The 21,705-nt window shown below is 44.2% G+C and overlaps 1 protein-coding gene across 3 annotated transcripts in view; it reads right to left on the bottom strand.

Annotated features, from left to right (window-relative positions):
* Window positions 1-20,954, bottom strand: part of LOC120812622 (oxysterol-binding protein-related protein 5-like) — a 45,455-nt gene extending 24,501 nt beyond the window's left edge. Inside the window, exons 1-2 of one of the 3 annotated variants that reach the window (XM_040168757.2) lie at window positions 20,705-20,954; window positions 7,222-7,283 (exon numbers count right to left, since the gene is read on the bottom strand). In XM_040168757.2, coding sequence (XP_040024691.2) covers window positions 7,222-7,228 — 7 coding nt within the window. In that variant the 5' untranslated portion in view covers window positions 7,229-7,283; window positions 20,705-20,954. Of the gene's footprint in view, window positions 1-7,221; window positions 7,363-20,704 lie in introns of those variants that run through there. The other 2 variants (XM_078097817.1, XM_040168758.2) reach the window with 2 other exon arrangements.
* Window positions 20,955-21,705: the final 751 nt, after the last annotated feature.

Genomic DNA, 21,705 nt, shown 5'->3' with positions numbered 1-21,705 from the left:
AACCAAAATTGAAACACATACATCCTTAACACGAACCCCAAAATCTCAACCTAGCTTATGACAGTGGACAACAAGAGCCTTAAATGGTGTAAAGAAAAAGGGTAATTATTTGGCATTCTTGGCCAGATAATTATACCCTTTATCAGAATGTCAATGTCAGGCTTGATAATTGCACGTGTGTGCGAGCGTCAACCATTGCCCACTGCAATATGTGTATGAGAGCCTTGCAATTCCGACAACCAGCATCAAGCCAGCTGTTGCTAATATGATGGCACAGATTAAGTCCAGACACTCTCCATCCTTCCATCTGTCCTCCTTTCAGCACCCCGAGCCCTGTTAACACCCACTCCCCTACAAGACTAATGGATGGCCACATGACCTACATATCCACCAATGGACTCTCGACACTACGTGCATAAACAACAAAAAACACAACATGCAGTATTAGTGTTTTCATTTCACGTGAGCTGCATTTCAACCAGAGCTTCTTAAGGTGCAGCGATGGTTTCTGTCCCCTCAACAATCCACCTGTTCAACCCCATTTACCATCCACAAGAAATGAGCCGTCATGTAACTTCTCATCTACTGACACATCTTGTAAAAGGAAACACAAGGATAAGCAGAAAATTATAATGGTGCTCTCTCAACACAATCATTATTTTCAACAAATATTACATGGATAATTGCAATTATGGGTGATAAAACAACCATTTCAAAACACATCTACGTAACGTAACAGGGCAGTCGTTCTCTTACTTTGAAAACTCACTAATGTTCAATTACTGAGTGTAATTAACAACATTTTTTAAAAACTCCAGTCAGTAATTACAAACATCTTAAAATCTCAAACTAAATTATTAATTCATTTTAAAAAACTGTCTCTAAAAGCTCATGGAGAAGGAAGTACGTCAAGAGTCTAAACAGAAGGCTAACTCTGTGAGAGGATGTGTGGTTTAGTTATTTCTATCAAGAGTCTGGCGGGGGGGTGCATGTATATTTTAAGGATCTCACATGGAAAAAATGCCTTCCAGGCAGACTTCCCATTTGATCTTACTCAAAATAGGAAACTCCCCTCTTTGTGTGGGAGCAACGGTGGACCACTGCCATGGTGAACGTACACAGTGCTTAATCATGATTTCCCCCCTGTTCTACCCGGCGGGCCCCTCCCTGATGCTGCACCATGTACTTATTCTACGACCATCTGTTAACCTTCTCATTTGATGGAGCGTTTCAGCTTGTGTGTCTGAAGTTTGTCAGAAGTCACCCGAGGCCTCGCTCAGCGGTGACGCGAGTGCGAGGGAGATGGAGAGACGGCGAGCGTCCGTCTATGAGAAAGAGTGGCTGCACTGTTCTGTGTTTCAGGTTGGACTGGCAGCAGAGACACAACCTCCCTTCGTACACAGCGACGGTCTCCGGGAACAGAGTCTTCTGTCAAGGAGAAGGGAAAGATCAAGGTAAATATAGCCTGACAACAAGACCTAGGATTCCCTACAAGTGGGTGTGGGGGGGGGGGGGTCAGATTTTGGTAGAATCAGGGTGAAAAGCAAGGGAGCTGGAAACAAGAGGCAGCGAAAACACCACCAAAGATCCAAAGCAAACTCAGTGCAACCCTTCAAGTATCTCTCCATCTGTGCTCCTCTGCCTCTGGTGTCCTTTCCCAAATCACACATTTACTTTGAGCCCCCAAGTTGCCATGCAAACAGTCTGATACCTCCCCCCCTAAATAAAATGGCACTGTGTAACATTCCCATTGCAAACACCATTACAGCGGAGGTACCACTCACCTCACTACTGGTCTTGGAGTTGTTACACTTACAATTTCATCTAAAGCATATTTGTATCGCACCATGAATCTCTCAACACACATCGAGTCATCTTAAAGCGATGAGACAAACGTCCCCAATGGAAAGTCAAGCTCAGCCCACTGACGTACACTTTCACTGATTGGACGGAGCAGTCGCGTTTGGCCTGAATGAGAAACCTCTGCATTCATTAATGGATCTTTCCCAACGCTGGAGCCACATTTGATCCTGTAGACAGACGATGCCAGCCGGGGGTCTGTACTGCTGGATGCGGGCCAGTGGTGTCTGCGTGAGAGCTCCTCTAAGCCAGGCCTGGCCAGGCTGAGCTGATGAGTACAGTGCTGCCAAGCATGCCAACTTTCAAACAAATCCATCACCATGCAGACAAAGGGGGGCAAAGGTCATGGAGGTCAGGGGCGGGTCAAAGAAAAAATGTGTACTACACAAGGGGCTCTTTCTTCTGGATTTTCTTATCGCTAAGACTCAAAGTGACTTTGAGGTGTTTGGTTAACCTGGCTGCATTCTTTGGAAGAACGAATGCCGAATTGGTAACAAAACTAGTAAGAGCTATTTTCCCTCATATTTGACTATTGTTGTCTTGTGTCGTGGCCCCTTCCAAACCCCAATCGCCCTCTCCAGCGTTCTATTTCAAAAGGGGGTGGGTAGCACAGATCGAAGATTCTGATGTAATATAGTGGCAGACTATATCATGTGGAGATGCAAAGCATTGACTAAAACTGCCCACTTTTCATCACATGGCATAGTGGCGTTCTTAAAATCAAATGCGTTCACACTTTCTGGGGCAAGGCAAAAAGCCTTGAAAAGCATCTCTTAGACCAAAATACATATATATTATGAGGCCACAACCAGAAATAGGGCAACTCAGATAGAGGAAGGGGAAGAGTGTGTGCTATGTTTGGCCATGTGTGCTGAACTTTTATCCCCAATAACACTGCCCCAGATGATGTGATGTACCGTTTCCATTATGTACCTGAGGGGGGGAACGCGGGACGTCGCTGAGAAAAATGAGGCTGCATGAGAAAACATTTCATAATAAACTAAGAATGAAAGTGTAATATATGACTTGGTAATACATGACAAAATCGCATGTATCATGTGGCACCTCGAATTACATATAAGGGTATAAGTCAATCGTTTCTCGTGCTCCACTTCAAGTTGCTGCAGCGATTATGACGTTACGTTACATCACGATAAGAACTATTTAAAGAGACGAAAGCACGGTGTCAGAAAAGGAAACTGTGTGGAGGATGTATTGGCAAGAGAAGTAGATACAGAAAGAAAAGGAGCAGAAAATGAGAGTGAACCAGCCGGGGCTACATGCTGGGCAAAGAGTGGAGCCAGGGGAGGGGGTGTGTTAAAGGCGTGGGCTCCTCTCTCTTTCTAACTATGAGAGGTGGGAGGAAGATGTCTGCCAGCAGACACCTGGAGGCGGAGTAGAATGCCTTTAAGCAAAGGATAATGGAAGACAAGGTGTTGGATAGATGACTTTTATTAATGATAGCTCAGTGGGAGGCAGAGGTTAGGAGCAAATTACAGACTCTAATGTACTATTTAATCACCAGCTGCCACAGATGAATAAATAAGGGCTCACGTTCTCTCTAGTGTGCTTCTTTTTTTTTATATCTTTCTTTATTCTTTATCTATTGTTCCCAGCGACTAGCGGGGACAGAGGGAACAAGATATCTGCCTGTCTCAGCTGGGATACAAGAAACCTTTAACTCAATGAACGAATACTGTGACAGCAAGACTTGGGTCAATCTGCTACTAGTGCAAGTCCTGCCCTTTATCCAAGCAGTCACTTGATAGTCGCGTCACAAGCCAGCTTGTGAGCTATTTTAACCCCAAAACCCCAGTGCGCTTTCTCTAATCAACCGCCTGATTAGACCAGCGGTTCTCAAGCTTTTTTCAGTGATGTGCCCGCTGTGAATTTTTTTTTCAGCCAGGTCCCCTTTAACCAGTGCAAAGTGATTTTTGGGGGTTGGAAAAATAAATGTAACACCGCTGTGCCCTCAGTGTCTGATTTATTACACTGATAAAACACAAAGCCTTGGGCGGGTTGCAACACATGGACAAAAATCCCATTATAACATGTTTGCTGAATACTGGCGGAATTGAGCCATTGTATCAATCCAACACTGACAGATGGCTCAGTATGTATCATACCATAAGAGTGTTTAACTGTATGTGAAGCTTATAGAAAGTTGGACGGATCTTGACAAAAGGTAATAGTTCTCCCAAGATGTCACTACATTTTACGAATCGTCCATCCATTGGCTTACTGGCTTGTCTTTTGAAAGTTAGGCCTTAAAGAAACAGACTTTCACTTGTGGTTGTAAGTTAAACTAAACTAAATGTCTTTGAAAAACCTAGACAGAATCAAGGGGATTATAAAATCAAGGGGACGTAAAATGTGTTCACTCCTCTTAATTCTGTTCTGCCTGACAACCATTTTGGATCAACTTGTCCTTTAGATTAATGATCAAAGACTATACCCTGAATGGATGACTAGTCCATCATGAACCTGCTCAAGGCTAACATTAAGTGACTATATCTATATATTTAAGGTATGAACTATGCAGTATACATCATAATTAGGGGTGTAACAATTCATTCAGTGAATCGATTAATCGATTTATATTCCTGCGATCCAACTGAATCGATCTGTGCTCCGCAAATCGGCATTTCGGACGACATATATCGATTACAAATCAATTGAAATGGTACATCATCGATTGTATCGATACTTGCAAACTGCACATTGGATTTAAGTACAAAAACGGTATGGATGTGTGTTTGTTTGTTAGTTTTTTAGCACTTTAGACACGTTAAACGTTACTCGATTCAGTCTGCCTGTCTGTGACGTCATCAGTACGCAGCGGCAGCCGCGCGAAACAACAACAACAACAACAACAAAACACAGCGTGGAGGAGACGACTGCGAGCAAGACATTTACAAACCAACTTATCGATCCAGCGTGTGGAAACATTTTTGCTTTTGCTAACACGTAGGAGTTCTAAATAAGTCGGTCGCTGTTTGTAGAATATGTAGAAGCCAAATAAAAAACCACGGAAACACGACGAATCTTTCCGGCCGTCTACTAAGGCGCCGTGGGATTAAACAACGCCGACAGTCAGGACCTCTAGCAGCGTCACCGCTGCAGCAGCAGCAGCAGGTAACTCAGCTCTGCAGACACCTCAGGCCTCGCCAGCACCAAACTCAACATCACAGTAACAATTGCCAAGTTTATCTGTAAAGACGTGCGACCCTACAATGTGGTTGAAAATCCGGGGTTCTGTGAATTGATCCAAACATTGTGTAATTATTGTGTAATGTTTACATTGAAAATGGCACTTGATTCAAATAAAAGGTTAATACATTTGCCATTAATTGTTGTTTGCTTGTTTATAATATCCATCATTAATTTAAACCTGATTTCCTTTCAAGAAACAACAGGGATCTCAGAAACTTTGCCTGCACTGTCCAGTAAAGTTACTGAATCGATTTCAAGTCACTGAATCGAATCGAATCGTTCTAAATTAACCCAGATCGTCCATGAATCGAATCGGCAACCATGAATCGCGATTCGAATCGAATCGTTGTTAAAATGAATCGTTACACCCCTAATCATAATGCTATCCTATTCCTGTCTCGGCAAGCATTGTGTTAATTAAAATGATAAGCATTGGAGCCTTAGGAAATAACAATATGATAATATAATAATAATAATATGGAAAAAAGAGCAGTTCTGCTATAAACAACAACTTTCATATCAGCATTCATGACTTTGAACCACGAGGTTTAAAATAAGTTAAAAGGTGAGACAGTGGACAGTGAGACAGTGGATGCATTGAACATGACAGAGTTCTGCTTTCTGCGATTTCCACCTGTGTAAACACAATTGTGACCACAGTACTGTCGATGTGGCTTAACTGAAGAAAAAGGCAGTGATTCACTGCGGAAGTGATTGGAAACATACAGAGAATTAAACACACCCTCCATCTGTTGACCCACATTTGAAATTCTTCACCCAGTCAGTAAATGGACACTACATCATGTGCACTAAGCCTTATTAATGCAACCAAGACCAGGAAAGGGAATTATGCGAGTATGCAGAAACATTAACTAGAGAGCATTTGTAACATTTATCTGGACATCACGTAGTCTAAACGCGTCGCTCTGAAAGGCAGACGGAGAAAGAGACACAATAGTAGCCTGGGCGGGGGCTGCTGGGTACGGGTTGAGTTATTTTGCCTGGTTAATGGGTAATTTTCTGTTAAACCCGCATGCGCCCCCGCCCTGCTGCGGACACATGCCAAAATAAACAGCTTGGGCAAGGCCGAACCCAAAGGCTCCCTGACTGATCCGAGTGGGCAAGTGGGAGTTTTTTCACGGCTACCACAGCACAGTCTCTTGCCGGAATAAGGCTGGACGGAACAGCAGAGTGAACACAGCTCCAGGATACCCAAAGCAGAGAACACTAATGTGTTACTTTTAAATCGGTGTGATTTCACCGCGACAGAAATAACTTTTAACAGTAAGAAGGACCAATTCATTCGAGTGAGTGTAAAACAAACGCCTGGTTTCAGTCTCCTCGCCCAATGAACAGATGTGCAGAAGAGATGACAAGGTCTTGGTACACAACTTAAAGACACTCGTGCACTTATTTTTTAGCAGAGAGACCAAAATACACAATGTGCTCACAATCGGAGACTGCATTTTTTGTTGTTGAAAGAATCGTAACTAGTCATTACACTTCCTCTTCCACTGTATGAAAGATCAACATGTGCTCCCGGCAAACTGCCTGTTCAAGGGCTTGAGGATCTGAAGTGTCCTTCTGTAGCCAACTGTTCTTGTGCAACCCCAAATATTTACTCCTTCCCAACCAAATGAATCAGACACACCCTGTAAACTGCTGATCTCATTTCTGCAACCGTTTCTTCTCTTTCAAAGGTGCACAGAGCTCCAACTTTGCAACACTGACACAAATTTGCTCGTGTAAAAACGCACGGTGTCACAAAAACGGCACCTGTGGAAGCTTTTGAGCACGGACCGACATTAAGATCAAAAAGCTGCAGAAAAGCAAGTACTTGTAATATATAATACAAACTGGCATGATCATCTGCTTAACAAACATTACCGATTTCTTCCACTTTAAAAGCAACGTATCCCTGCTAAAATGCTGGGTAGAAATGCATTTTTGTCAACTTGTAAAAGTACAATGCCGCCTCCGAGACAACAGGTTCAGAAAAGGAAACCGCTACGTTGGACTGTAACATGTGAATAGCACATGCAAACCATGTCGTTAACTGAAGCTGGAAGAGATAGCCGGCCAATTGAACTAAGTGTATGCATTATTGAGTCATTAAAGAGTGGCCTCGCAGGCGGGGGCTCAGCTTACCTTTCATCGGAGCCGCAGGAGACACCGCATCCAGGAGCCTTTGTTGGAGCAGCCGGTCTCACCTTGGGAGATACGAAAGTAAGAGTAAGGTTTCACTTTAACTCGCGCAGCATAGACAGACAAAACTGCCTCGCTCCCGGGTTATCGGTCCTTCCCATGAGCCTCCTCCTCCTCCTCCTCCTCCCGATCACACCACTGTGTCGAGGAGGGTGGAGCCCCACCTCGCTCCAGAGGGAGCCGCCGACGCGTCTCTGGGCCAAATGCACAGTCTGTCTGCAACCTGAACACACACAGCCCTCCGAGTCGGTCACAGAGCCGTGCAGTCTGCAGCCAGAGTCGATATGTCGCTTAAGAACTACTCTAACGTCAGAGACATACTAATAAAAGCTCATTCAAAGTAACTGATGGCACTCGCTCTCCTTTTTCATCATAACAAGTTTACTGAGTCAACAGACATTACTGAGGTGGTTAGACCTCAAACAAACACAGAGACACTTAAACACTCTCATTCGTGGAGGACTAATGCTAGTTGCTATTGCTTTACCACAATAAACAAATATACTCTACTTAGTTGTGACTGAAGGAATCAACAAAATATATTTCCAATCCACTTTTTATTTTGATCAGAATATGCATTGGTTCCACTTGACTGACAGATTGTTCACACCCTATTCTGGTGTTACTAACGCTTTCCCTTAAAAGCATAATTCTGCCCTTGCAAAGAACAATGCATTCTCAAACAGCTGGGAAATCACCAATCAAAAAATCAAAGCCAAACACATCACGTCCCCAACCACCAGGACACACTATTTGGACGCCAAAGTTGAAATACTGGCTGTGTTTGTCGCAACTTAGGCTGAAATCATGTTGAGTTTGTGGCAAAGTCGAGAAACACGCCTCTCTATCGCAGACCTGCGTCGCTCCAGTCTCATCGCGTCCGTGCAGTTTGTATGTAATCCTGTGGCATGAAACGCGTTCGGTGTGAACGCACGATTACAGTGACCTGAACGTGCAGGAATGTTCTCAAGGTGTTCCTGAGAGATCTCGATAACGGGGCGGACTCGTGGTCAGTGTGACCTTGACCTTCGACCACCTAAATTCAGTGTGTCTAACCTAAATAAGAAGTGAACTGAGAGAGAATCCCTGAGCGAAACATGCTCGAGGGCCAAGAACCAAGGGGGGGGAGGGGGAAGGCCGTGCGTGGGAGACGTAAACCAAATACAGACAGCAAGTGGAGGCAAAGAGAAAAACATGGAGAAGAGGAAGTGATGATCCAAAATCCGCTCAAAGAGCCATGCCATCCTGGAAAAAACCAAAAGAGCACTCGTTTCTATTCACGTGTTCATGTTGTCCGCCACAAAAGGTTTTGTAAGAACATATGGCACAATAACACTCCTGTGACCCAGAAAGTAGCACGGGTTGGATGGAAGGAGTCCGAAACTACAAATACGGACTCCTGGCTGTCCTAGATTTACTCATTCAGATCACAGGTTGGAGTCTCTTCTTGGGACCAATTCACACGGCAATAAAACAAATGTCCTGCCATGAAGAAGATTTGCAGATGGTTTGCATTCGTCACATGACCTGTACTCCTTTTTAACTCCACTGTGCGTTCAAACAAAGCACCAGAAACTGCTGTTCCCTGGGACAGGTGATGTACAACGCCAACACCCTTACTGCACGGCTTTGACTTTTATTTTCATATTGTACTCATAGCGGCGTGAACGCTATATTAAATAAAGCTATGGAACAATAAGCCACACTAGCCCTGCCAGTGAAAACTATATGATGATAGATGGATTCACCGCAGCCACATGCATATTGTATAACCAGTGCTGTTCATGGCGCTTTACAAATCCGCAACTAGGTAACATTTACATCCGAAACACAAAGCTGGCCAACTTTCCCAGCGGAGAGCCGAGTCTGACTCATAGCAGGGGAAGGCGCAGGAGCCTGCACACTGATTTATAGCCACGTCTCTGGCTCGATTAAGGGAAACAATAGGGAAAGCTGAGCATATTACCAGGACAGAAGGAGTATTTGCTCCAAATGGGAATGTACTAGTGGCTTGACGCTGAGGCAGAGCTGATAAGTGACTGATCTTGATCTATTCAAAATAACCCCAAACCTGAACGTGACACACAGTCCTTGCACATCTGTGCTACAGTGTTTAGATGTGATGTGAATGTTCGACTCCTTTGGAAATGTCATTTGAAAATTCTACTAAATTCTTTTACTTCATCTTCATCAACTCGTTCAGTTATTTTAGTTCGGTGTAAATAGTGTACCTTTACACACCTCAAAAGACGAACGATCAAACAAAGACTGTTTTAATAAAAGCTTGGATGATAATTTGTGTCCAACGGAAAACTAAAAGAGAATGTTTGACGTTTTTTACATCCAAAACACATTAATCTGTTCAAAACTACCCTCACCATTTTCTCCACCGACGCATGCCCATATAGTTTAATGTAACCTAAAGCAAGTTAGTGGTGTGAAATTCACAAATTGAACTATAAATAGGAACGAACAGTACATTTATATCTATGTATTTATTTGTTACATTTTATTTTAATGAAGTTAGAGGAGCAATGGTAACGTCAAGCTAGGTTTCCTTATGCATTAAAAAAAGTCAGAGTTTATTAAAAAATGCATTGGCTAATATCAGCCAGTACTTAAAGGCCAATGCGAGGGGAAACAGTTGGATTGCAGAATCCCTATTTAAAAGTCCCTTTAGGGGTATTGGGATGCCTTTCCCAGTGAATCCAAGGCACACAAAACAAACTCACTGCTCAACTTCACAGCTGTTCAGACCTTAAAAGGAATGACACTCCTTTAACAACAAGCACACTGAAATGTCTGACATACTAATTAAGGATCTTCACACAGCCCTTTGCCCTGGGCCTTTAGTTTTAACTAGATCAGCTCAATTATAAGAATAACACTTGGTGTAGCAAATTGTACTGAAGTAAGAAAGAAGTTGTAATGTAAGGTAATCCAACACACTGGACGAGGACTGTTCTCCCTTTTTTCTTTGCGCTTCCCGCTGCATGACAATTTCCATAGGACAAGCACTGGAGTATATACGTTGTATATAAGGGCCTGAAATACCATGTCCACATGCACAGTAGTGTACGTACATCTTGAGCTGTGCATGGAATCCTCAGCTCTTAAATGTCAGAAACATTGCCGTGTTGCAGTGCTGCGTAAACAATAACATAATCGGTCATTGAAGGACTTCATGGACGTTTATTGAAAGGTACATACAGACTCCCAGTACAGGGATCAGACCAGGACAAGCTAATCTGAGCACAAAAGAGACGAAGCAGGTGTTAAATGAGAAAATGAAGGACTCACACACACTGGAAATTTGTTGTGACACACCGTCGCTGCTGGAATAACAAGCATAATATAATTCACACTATGTGTGGCCATGATTATCAGTCAAAGTCAAAGCTAAAACCTCTTTGTAGACAGCCTTCATGTACAGGGGGTGCTGACGTAAAGCATTGGTTTAAGCCTCAAGTCACAGGATGGCCCCATGTCATAGAAATCCTCCATGTTCTGAAACCTTAAAATGTCGACGGGATTCTTACTTTCTTGGCAAAGGGAGCTACAACTAAGTGTCACAAGTATTGTTTAACACTGTTTCACTTTCTCCTCTCACCTGACTACTCCATGAGGGAAACTGAACCGATGGCGCTGCGCTACACAGCCTTATGGACACAATGCTGACACTAGGGTATTCATTTTCTGAGAAAGCAAAGTTGTGACATTACATTCACCGTTACTGCCATGAGCGGAGAACATCAGCAGGCAGATGCCAATCTGACAAAGTATATTCAATGCAGAGCACCATAATGACCATCCAAAGAGGGCTTTGACATTAAGCCCATGACGTAATCAGGCCCATCAGCATTGACTCTTTCATAATTAAATACTCATTGTAATAAAAGTATCTCAGAAACCTGCAGACGTCACAGCTGTCATCTCTACATAGACATTGCAGTTCATCTCTTGAAGCTGCAGATTATCGGCGCTCGACACAGGGTCTCCCCGGTGCCGATCATTTCCAACAACTGGACGAGGTTCCTGTGGAAAGGTCTGCCACTCAGAATAAAATTAGAATGTGACCTGGACTTGTATGTGCTTTTGCCTACGTGTACAATAGGTCAGTGGTCCCCAACCACCGGGCCGTTTGGTACCGGGCCGCACCACAGAAAGCTTATATATATTTTTTTTCTGAAAAATGTTTTATTTTGAAAATTGACCGGATTTTCTCCTATATATGTGCGCTCGTTCCTCTGACAGATTCCCCACGCGTCACCAGGCGTTTTTCTTCACGTTTACAATTGTCCTCTTACCGTGCACGGCAGTTTCGCCCACCAGCAAACACAGAGCGCGTGACTACTACCCCCCCCGTCGGACCTTCTCGACCGGCCCGCGAAATATTGTCTGACATGAAAACGGTCCGTGAGGTAAAAAAGGTTGGGGACCACTGCAGTAGGTAATTAGCAAAAGAACAAAGAAAAGGATACCCATTATAAATGAGACATCAGTCATAATACTCAGACTAACTTATCTATTCATTACATTACATGTTATTTACCTGACGCTTTTATCCAATGCAACTTTAAATAAGTGCATGAGGATACAAACCCAGAAGAACTAGAAACAAGAAAGTGCAATTTCATAAAATAAGCTGATTTACAACTGCTAGAAGCCATTATGAATACAATTCATGTGCTACAATTTGTTTTGTGTTTTTTAGTCGAGGTAGAGTCTGAAGAGGTGATGTTGATCTTTAGTTTGTGGCGGAAGATGTGAAGGCTCTCTGCTGTCCTGGTGTCTTCAGAGAGCTCAGGTGGACCTGTGGTGTTCAACCGTCTCTATAAATACATTCACAAGCTACCCGGCAGCCTAGGGTACACACATGTCATGGGGTCAGGAGGTTAGTTACAGCCCCTGTGTGTGTGTGTGTGTGTGTGTGTGTGTGTGTGTGTGTGTGTGTGTGTGTGTGTGTGTGTGTGTGTGTGTGTGTAACTTGTAACACTAATAATTGTACATTTATAAAATAACCGCGAGTTGCATGCTGGACACAGCTCACAACAAGAAGTAACATAACTCTGTTGCTACATGAAAACACAGAAAAAAGCGCATGAGGGACCAGAGATGCGCCAACACAACTTGTTCCCAAGAGAGAAGCTGTGTCGTAAGTTAGATCAGAAAACGATTTATTGCAAAGTGGGTTGAGCCGCTGGTATTTTCTCTAATTGCAACACTAGCAGCCACAACAAGCTAACACGCTAACTCACTAACTCAGCCGGCCAGTTGCGTGCGAGTTGGCCGGCAAGCAGCGAACAGCTGTTCGGGTAGCCGGCGGTCCTTTTCGGCGTCAATTACTCAATGTGTTCACTTGAAAAAACTATACCGGGATACCGTCAGAATATTTCTAAATACTGTGATATGCATTTTGGGCCATAGCGCACAGCCCTAACCAACAGACACCAACAGACTTAACAAACTTGTTAAGAAGGCCGGCTCCATCATTGGCTGCAAACAGGACAGCTTGGACAAGGTGTTGGAGGGGAGGTCACTGAAGAAACTGTTATCCATATTGGATAATCCTGACCACCCCCTCCACCACCTGCTACAGGGACAGCGGAGCACGTTCTCCAACAGACTCCTTCAGCTCCGCTGTCACAAGGACCGATACAGGAGATCATTACTGCTGTGATGTTGCTGCTCTTCCTCTTCTCCTTTTACAAATTATTGTTATTGTCTCTTTCGGAAGGTTATTCTTTTGTTTCAGTTTTAGTTTATTTAATTTAATTTATCTTATTATATTGTATATAATGTGTATCTTTTTATTCTATTTTCTTCCCCCACCCACCCACCCACCCACCCATCCATCCATCCATCATCCATCCATCCATCCATCTAACCAGCACTCCCAATACCAGGACTACCGATACCAGTATCCACTCATAAAATGCTGTATCGGCTTATCTTTATCACACTTTTGTAATACAAACACAAATACTTATGAGTATCCCCACACCCGCCTGGCGCCTCACACCATGGGCCACTCCGGAGTAGAATAGAGTCCACCCCCTATCCAGGAGTTTGGTTCCAGAGCCGAGGCTGTGCGTAGAGGTAAGCCCCACCAGATCCAACTGATAACGCTCCACCTCCCGCACAAGCTCCGGCTCCTTCCCCCCCAGAGAGGTTACGTTCCACGTCCCCAGAGCCAGCATCTGCCGCCCAGGTCTGTTCCGTCTAGACCCCCCACTGTCACTGCCACCCTTGTAGCAGCGCACCCGACCCCATCGGTTTCCCCCACAGGTGGTGAGCCCATGGGGAGTAGAGTGTTGGGCTGCCGCGTCACTCCTTCGGGCTGTGCCCGGCCGGGCTCCGCGGTAAACCCGGCCACCAGACGCTCGCTGTCGGGCCCTCCATCTGCGCCTGGCTCCAAATGGGGGCCCCGGGCTTCCTCCGGGCCGGGTAACTCCTTCCCTCTTCCGTTTTTTCATGGGGATCTTGAACCATTCTTAGTCTGGCCCCTCGCCTGAGACCACTTTGCCAAGGGTAACCCTACCAGGAGCACAAGGCTCCCGACAACACAGCCCTCAGGTTCATAGGGACACACAAACCTCTCCACCACGATAAGGTGACGGTTCCCAGAGAGGCTATGTATATACATACATAGACTATTACAATGCTGGTGCCTCAACAACAGCTAATAATGTTGCAGTATAAATGAGTCTTGCCTCCACACAGGTATAACAAAATTAACTGAGACGTAACGTCCTTTTGCAGTGTGATAGCTTGGATAAATTCCAGAGTTTAGGCGAATCCACGTAGTATATACAAGTTGGTACGGTATCATAAATTGAATGCAGTTATAGCATAATGCTGGAAATGTCAGCACTGTTGTATTTTGTTCCCACAGATGAGGTTTCTCTGGGGGAAAAACAGTGACATTCTGTGAGAAAGGGACCTACCTTTAGTCACAAAGTAGGCGTCGGGGAAAGCATTTATATCTCAGGCAAATAGGAACTGCTTTAAGCCGTTTATCACAGCCTGGTTTAGAAATCTGCCGTTTTTTACACTTGTCACGTAATAATAATCAAGTATTCTTTTTCTTTTTTTAAAGACCGCTTTTGAATAGTGTGAGGTGACACTATTTTACATTATGTAAAATGATTTCCTCCTGATATTTTCCTTCAATTATCATTGTCATTTAAAATCAAATATTATCGGTGGCGCTGTGTGTAAAGCGAGGATACATAGCGCACAAGGTTGAATATTATAGCAGAATCATTTATATGATATGACAATAAAAACTCAACAGGTCAATGACATTTTTGACCACATTTTGGCAGTAGAAGAAAACTGTCTCTCTATACTGGCATGTGTTCAAATGAAATTTAAAAGAAAGAAATAATTATACAATTATTCCAATAATTATAGTGAACTTCTAGCACTGCTAAACTGGGATTCCAAAGAAAGAATTCCCCTATCATTGGGCTTTTATGCATTCTTGCAGTGGATATTAAAAGGCCGAAATGGAAATGATGAGATGACACGAACCAGTGACACCACACTTGGCGTCTTAAACCCCGAGCCTGTGGGTGGCTTCTCTTATGGAGTCTGATCAACAGCATGTCGGGGACATGGTGCTTATTAAGTGTTTCTCACAGCACAGCATGGAGGTTGGGACATCTGTGTCTGTCTCTCTCTCTCTCTCTCCTCGAGAAAGCACGATTAAAAACAGCACTAACCGCCCACAGTAACAGCTCAAACAGCTCTTCACATTCTCAATGAGCCTTTTTTCTTTCCTTCATTTACGGCTACTCTCTTCCAGTTTGTCACCCAGGGCGGCGCAAAGCCTCAGCTCTAGTTGATAGGCTTACGGTCCAACACCATTAAATATCCCAACCTGATTAGTAAAAGGTAGACTGTCACATGGTACGACCAGCCTCTGGGAGTTGAGAGATCAGCACAGAACTCAATTCGATCATCATCAAATCAAACATGGAGTATTTAAAACAACACAGACTAAAAACAGGGTATGCAAGTAATGCCTTTTCTTTTTATTCATTTTTTTTATTTCTATTTTGAGTGACACCAGTGACCTTTAAAACCAATGAAGCGCACTTCTCATTCTCATCTTCAGCAAAGCCCGACTACACATAGCACGCAATTCAACATGATGAGCTCTTCTTTATCTGTGCTGGGATAGACCAAGAACGAAGAGGCAAAATGGCACTTTTAAAATCTTCTATTTAGTGATCATCTCATAGAGATACCAAATACTGCAAGTTCAGTTCTACTGATAGTGTGGCCAACAGCAATTTTAGTATATGTTGCTGTGTTTTTTTATACACAGAAAATGAAAAAGAAATAGACTAAGCATCCCTTAAATTAGATGTATATGTAGTTTTAAAAAGCAATGCACTGTGCAGAGAATTTTGAAGTTGAAAAATGAATTAGTCAGTACTGTCTGGACGGAACGGTATTGATTTGGATTTCAGTATTTGTCTACTGTCTTTATAGTTATCTGGTGAAATATGCGCACGTACCTACATGTCTGCAAAAAGACAACATTGGCCAATGTATCAATATAGTTGTAATCAATAAATAAACACTTAAATGCAGTCATATGCTTCACATATGCTTGTTAACATATATGAGTATATGCCCTCCATTGTCACAATCTGTTGTATTTACTTTCCTATACATTATATACAGTATTGTGTGTTAAGCGGTGGCCAATAGGATGCCCCTGAATGGACATGTGACCTAGGAGAGGTCAAGTGGATCTGCGTTCAATAAAGACGACTCAGTTCAAGTCAAACAGCCATGATGCTCCACTTGTGTTATTTGTACTGCCATAATATTCGGCCTAGCATTGGATATGAACGCCGGGACCGTTGAGCGAACCATCTCTGCTAACAGGTTATGGGCCCAGAGTTGCCCAGAGAGTTTCCAACGAGTTATCACCGAGAGAAAAGTCGCGACGTACCGCGTGTCCGGTGAGTTAGCATGCTAAGCTAGCGCCATGAGTAGAAGAGCCTACGAGTCAAGTGGCCGATGGTCACGGCTGGTTTTTGACGGAGATGAAAGGAACTACGAACTGTGGGAGACGAAATTTTTGGGCCATCTCCGGCTACAAGGTTTAAAGGACATTATTCTAAACGAGCCAGACGGTGGAGATGATGAAGAGGAAGATAAAAATGCTGAGGCATACGCGGAGCTGATTCAGTTTCTCGATGATAAAAGTTTGTCGCTGGTAATGAGAGATGCAGCGGACAATGGCCGAGGAGCACTGAAGATTTTGAGAGACTACTATGCTGGAAAAGGAAAACCCAGGGTAATAAGCCTGTATACCGAACTGACTTCACTTACTGAATGTTATACGTGCAGAGACCACTATCACAGCATTGAGAAACGCCGGTGAAACGTTAAGCGACGGACTGCTAGTGGCAATGATTTTGAAGGGCCTGCCAGAGTCTTATGGACCGTTCGCTGTTCATGTTACACAGAGCGATGCGAATACGTCTTTTGCGGAGTTCAAAACTAAACTGCGGAGCTACGAGGCTACTGAGAAAATGCGCGCCACAGAGTCGGGCGACAACGTGATAAAGGCGAAAATGCAACCTGCGTCAACCAGTAGACCTACAAGTGACCATGGAACCGAGAGTGCGGACATTGTATGTTACAGATGTGGCCTGAAAGGACACAAAGCTAGATCGTGTCAACGCAAGCAGTGGTGTAGTTACTGTAAAAGCGCCACACACCGGGATGTCACCTGCAGACGGAGATACCAGCAGGACGACGCGCACAAAGTTTCCGAGGAGGAGAGAGACAACGAGTATGCTTTCCGGGTGAGCGACACGGATGAAGTGAAGCAGGGAGCTCGCAGTGCTAATAAGAAAGGACTAATGGTGGACACAGGTGCAACCTCACATATCATCAATGATATTTCAAAGTTCAGGAATTTTGACGACACGTTCCAACCACTGAAACATTGTGTGGAGTTAGCCAACGGTGAAAAGACCAACGGAGTTGCGGAGCGCAGAGGAGATGCAGAGGTCTGCTTGATTGACAGCAGAGGACAACATCAAAACGCGACGCTGAAGAGGGCGTTGTACATCCCCTCTTACCCGCAGGACATCTTTTCTGTTAAAGCAGCGACTGTCAGTGGAGCAACTGTAGTCTTCAAGCAAGGAGAAGATGCCCTGATATGTAGAGACGGTGCAAGATTCAACATCCATGAGTATAACAGACTGTACTACTTACATACAGTGAATGGTGAGTGTGAAGACCAATGTAAGGGAGTATACGATATGCAGACATGGCATGAAATCTTAGGGCACTGTAATTATGATGATGTTCAGAAACTACAACATGTTGTTGACGGTATGACAATCAAAGGTAAAACAGACATGTCAGCCCTACATTGTGAAGTCTGCACCCAGGGAAAGTTTACCCAAACTAGGAACAGGGAGGCTGATGTAAGGGCAAAAGCACCCTTAGAGCTGGTGCACACGGATGTAGCAGGACCTATAGACCCAGTGTCCAGAGATGGGTATAGGTACGCATTATCATTCACTGATGATTTTTCCAGCGCAGTATTTGTGTACTTTCTGAAAAATAAGAATGACACAGTGCAGGCAACAGAAAAGTTCCTTGCCGACACAGCGCCATATGGCAAGATAAAGTGTATCAGGTCTGACAACGGTACTGAGTTTACGGGGAAACATTACCAAGCACTACTCAGCAGAAATGGCATTAGGCATGAGACCTCAGCCCCATACTCGCCACATCAAAATGGTACTGCTGAACGAAACTGGCGCACACTCTTTGACATGGCCAGGTGTTTGCTATTGGACAGTAAGCTACCAAAAGAGCTGTGGACGTACGCAGTCCAGACAGCTGCTGTAGTGAGGAACAGATGGTTTAAAATACTGATGTGAGTCCAGCCCATACACAAGACCAGGTGCCAGTTCCTATGCTTGAAGTACACAACCACACACAGACACTTGAGCAAAAGAGATACCCTTCAAGAGAGAGGAAGAAACCAGAGTACTTGAGTGAATATGTGTCAGGAGACGAAGAAAGTGATGATCAAGTACTCACTAACATAGACTATTGTTATAGAGTAGCGTCTAACGTTCCTTTAACATTGCGAGAAGCTGTAACCTCACCCCAATCAGAGGAATGGGTTAATGCGATGGATGAGGAGTTACAATCATTAAAAGAAAATGACACATTTACCCTTACAAACTTACCAGAGGACAGGAAAGCAGTGGGGGGTAGATGGGTGTATGCTATTAAAAACAATGCAGATGGGTCAGAAAAGTACACGGCACGCTATGTTGCCAAGGGATACAGTCAGAGGAAAGGAGTGGATTATGAGGAGACTTTTTCTCCTACTGCCAACCTGACTAGTATCAGAGTCTTGATGCAAAAAGCGGTGCAAGAAGACTTGATCTTACATCAGATGGATGTCAAAACAGCCTACCTGCATGCACCAATAGATTTTGATATCTATATGGAGCAGCCAGAAGGTTATGAGGTAAAATCTGGCACAGATACAAAGTTGGTATGCAAGCTGAAAAGGTCGTTGTACGGACTCAAACAATCAGGCAGAAATTGGAACAAGTTACTGCACGAGTATTTGAGTGAAAACAACTTTGTGCAAAATCCTTCTGATCATTGTGTTTACACAAAGGAGACCGAAAAAGAAAAGGTGATCATCTTAATATGGGTTGATGACATAATCATTGGTGCCAGTGATGAAAACGCACTGAAGGTTGTGAAGGAGATGCTCTCAGCACCATTTAAAATGAAACACTTAGGAAAACTCAGACATTTTCTGGGTATTGTTTTTGACCAAAGTGATGGATGTGTTAAGATGTCACAAAAGAGATGTGATGACAAAACCTGTTACACAGTCTAAGTTGACTAAGTTTGCAAAGTTCATGTTTGGACCACGTATGTGAAGTAATGTGCATGATAAAGGCAGAAGGGCCTTAATGTTTTTTTTTTATTTGTTTGTTTGTTAGAGTATGTACTAATGTGAGAGCAAGTGGGGGTGTTAACATATATGAGTATATGCCCTCCATTGTCACAATCTTTTGTATTTACTTTCCTATACATTATATACAGTATTGTGTGTTAAGCGGTGGCCAATAGGATGCCCCTGAATGGACATGTGACCTAGGAGAGGTCAAGTGGATCTGCGTTCAATAAAGACGACTCAGTTCAAGTCAAACAGCCATGATGCTCCACTTGTGTTATTTGTACTGCCATAATATTCGGCCTAGCATTGGGTATGAACGCCGGGACCGTTGAGCGAACCATCTCTACTAACAGACATGAAGGCTGTTTCTGCTTAAATGTGCATCATCAATACTATTGGGTGCTTTTAATATAAGGGGGGGCTGATAGCCGACGAGGGGTCGCAGCTCTGCCGTCACACCGGAAACCGGATTAGAACAACGCGGAGGACGTCTCGGCCTGTCCGAACACACCGGTGTTTGACACGTAAACGTCCACCAGCCTCACGGCGCCGATCACAGCTCGCGTTGTGCCGCTACACGTCGGTACCAAGCGGTGCGGCTCATTGAAACCGCGTCACCGCAGCTTTGAGATACTACGGTCGACCCCGTGTGGGCGGGTGTTTGGGGGGGGGGGGGGGGGGACACATCAAACGTTACCTGGTTTACCAACTCAGTTGTAGTTTGGAGCAGCTGTTGAGAGTCCCTGATGGGGAAGAGGGGGGTGGGGGGTTACTTGCTCATTGCTTGCCCACCAGCAGCCCTCGACATCGGCTCCGTCTGACGGTTGCCAAGCAAACGAGTGACAGCCAGCGTGCGGCCGCATGGGGGTGAGGGTTCCCTTTACATTACATTATTACATTACATGTCATTTAGCGGACGCTTTTATCCAAAGCGACGTACAATAAGTGCATTCAACCATAGGGTACAAACTCAGAAGAGCAAGAAACAAGAAAGTGCAATTTCCTCAAATAAGCCAATTTACAATTTTCTATAGATGAGTGACGTTACAAGTACAATTTAAGTGCTACAATTTGTTAGTCTTTAGTCGAGGTAGAGTCTGAGGAGGTGTCCCTTTAGCTGGCACAATGCGCCGCTACCCGCGCGGGTGGCGCGCCGCACGCCCGCGGAAGACGTTACCGTGACAACGGGCCGAATTCGTCCAAATATTGCGGCGAAATGACAGTAAAATGAACGGTTCAAAAAGAAAGAAGGGAAATCCTCCCACGTCGAGCAGTTAGTGCTACCCAAGCCCAGCTAGCTAGCACACGTTAGCGCGCGCGCGCACACACACACAGCCGCACGGCATTTGGATGAAACCGTTAGCCAAAACGATCCAGTTCTCCCGGTCTATCGACTTTCGCGTGGGGTAACGGCAGCCGCGGGGGGGCAAATAAACGCAACGTTAAACTCACTGTGTCCACCGGAGGGTCGCCGATCCAGTTGTGTCCGAGCTTCCTTCCCACCCCAGCGTCATAGCACGGGGAGGGACCGTAGAGGGGGGTGGGGGGTTGGGGGCGGTGGTAGCCGGGTCGAGGGGAAGCAGCGGGCGGACGGTTGGTAGTCGGCCGGGAGGAGAAGTCTCAACAGGCAGAGTGCGGCGCGGACCGCGTCCTCCTCCTGCGGCTGCGGCGCGTGTGTCTGGCTGCCGCGTGGTTCAACGGCGGTGGACCAGAATAAAACTGATAATATTAATTTATTTTAAAAGTAACCAAGTGTGTTTCTTGTCTGTATCATTATTTAGGAGTTAGCACATAAGTACCGCTTTAACAGCTACAAGTGAAGCTTTTTTTTACTATACACACTTTAGTTTAATCCATAATTATAAATCACATCTAAAATCCTGTTCATGTGAAAAATATGTAACAACATATGAATAAGGAATAAGAGGAAATATTTGAAAAGGAGTGAATGTTTAAAGATTGAAAAATATATGGATAGTATAAATACTATAGTATATATAAGTATACATAACCTAAAGTTGTATTTGAGTACAACTTAAATAGTTGCTACAGTGCTATAAGAGCAAAACTCATCATATAGGTCATTTTCCCTATGACAAAACGCATGTAAGCATTGCTGTTCGCAGAGAATAGGGCTAGCATTGCAAGGCGTAGTGTCTGAAAGTCTTCATTCTGCTACATTGTAAATTTCACGGTTCTTAAGAAGGTCGGTGCAAGAACCTTGCATAGCTTTGTTGTGGTGTGTTCCTCTACGTGAACGAGCACAAATCCTCTGTTTTTGTATTGTCTCAATCGGATGCTGGTACGATCCATTGTGGTGAATTTACTGGCACATCAGCATTTGAACACATCATTTGGATCAGTGAGGTTTTTTTGGTCCTGTTCTGATTTTCCATTTGAAGGCTAGATTTCTGACGTGACGGCGCCAACCATCACAGCATAGCAAGCTAGAA

This window comes from Gasterosteus aculeatus, chromosome Y (assembly GCF_964276395.1).
Source record: "Gasterosteus aculeatus chromosome Y, fGasAcu3.hap1.1, whole genome shotgun sequence".
Lineage (NCBI taxonomy): Eukaryota > Metazoa > Chordata > Actinopteri > Perciformes > Gasterosteidae > Gasterosteus > Gasterosteus aculeatus.
Note: the sequence above shows the minus strand (reverse complement) of the source record. Positions and strands in the feature narration are given on the sequence as shown.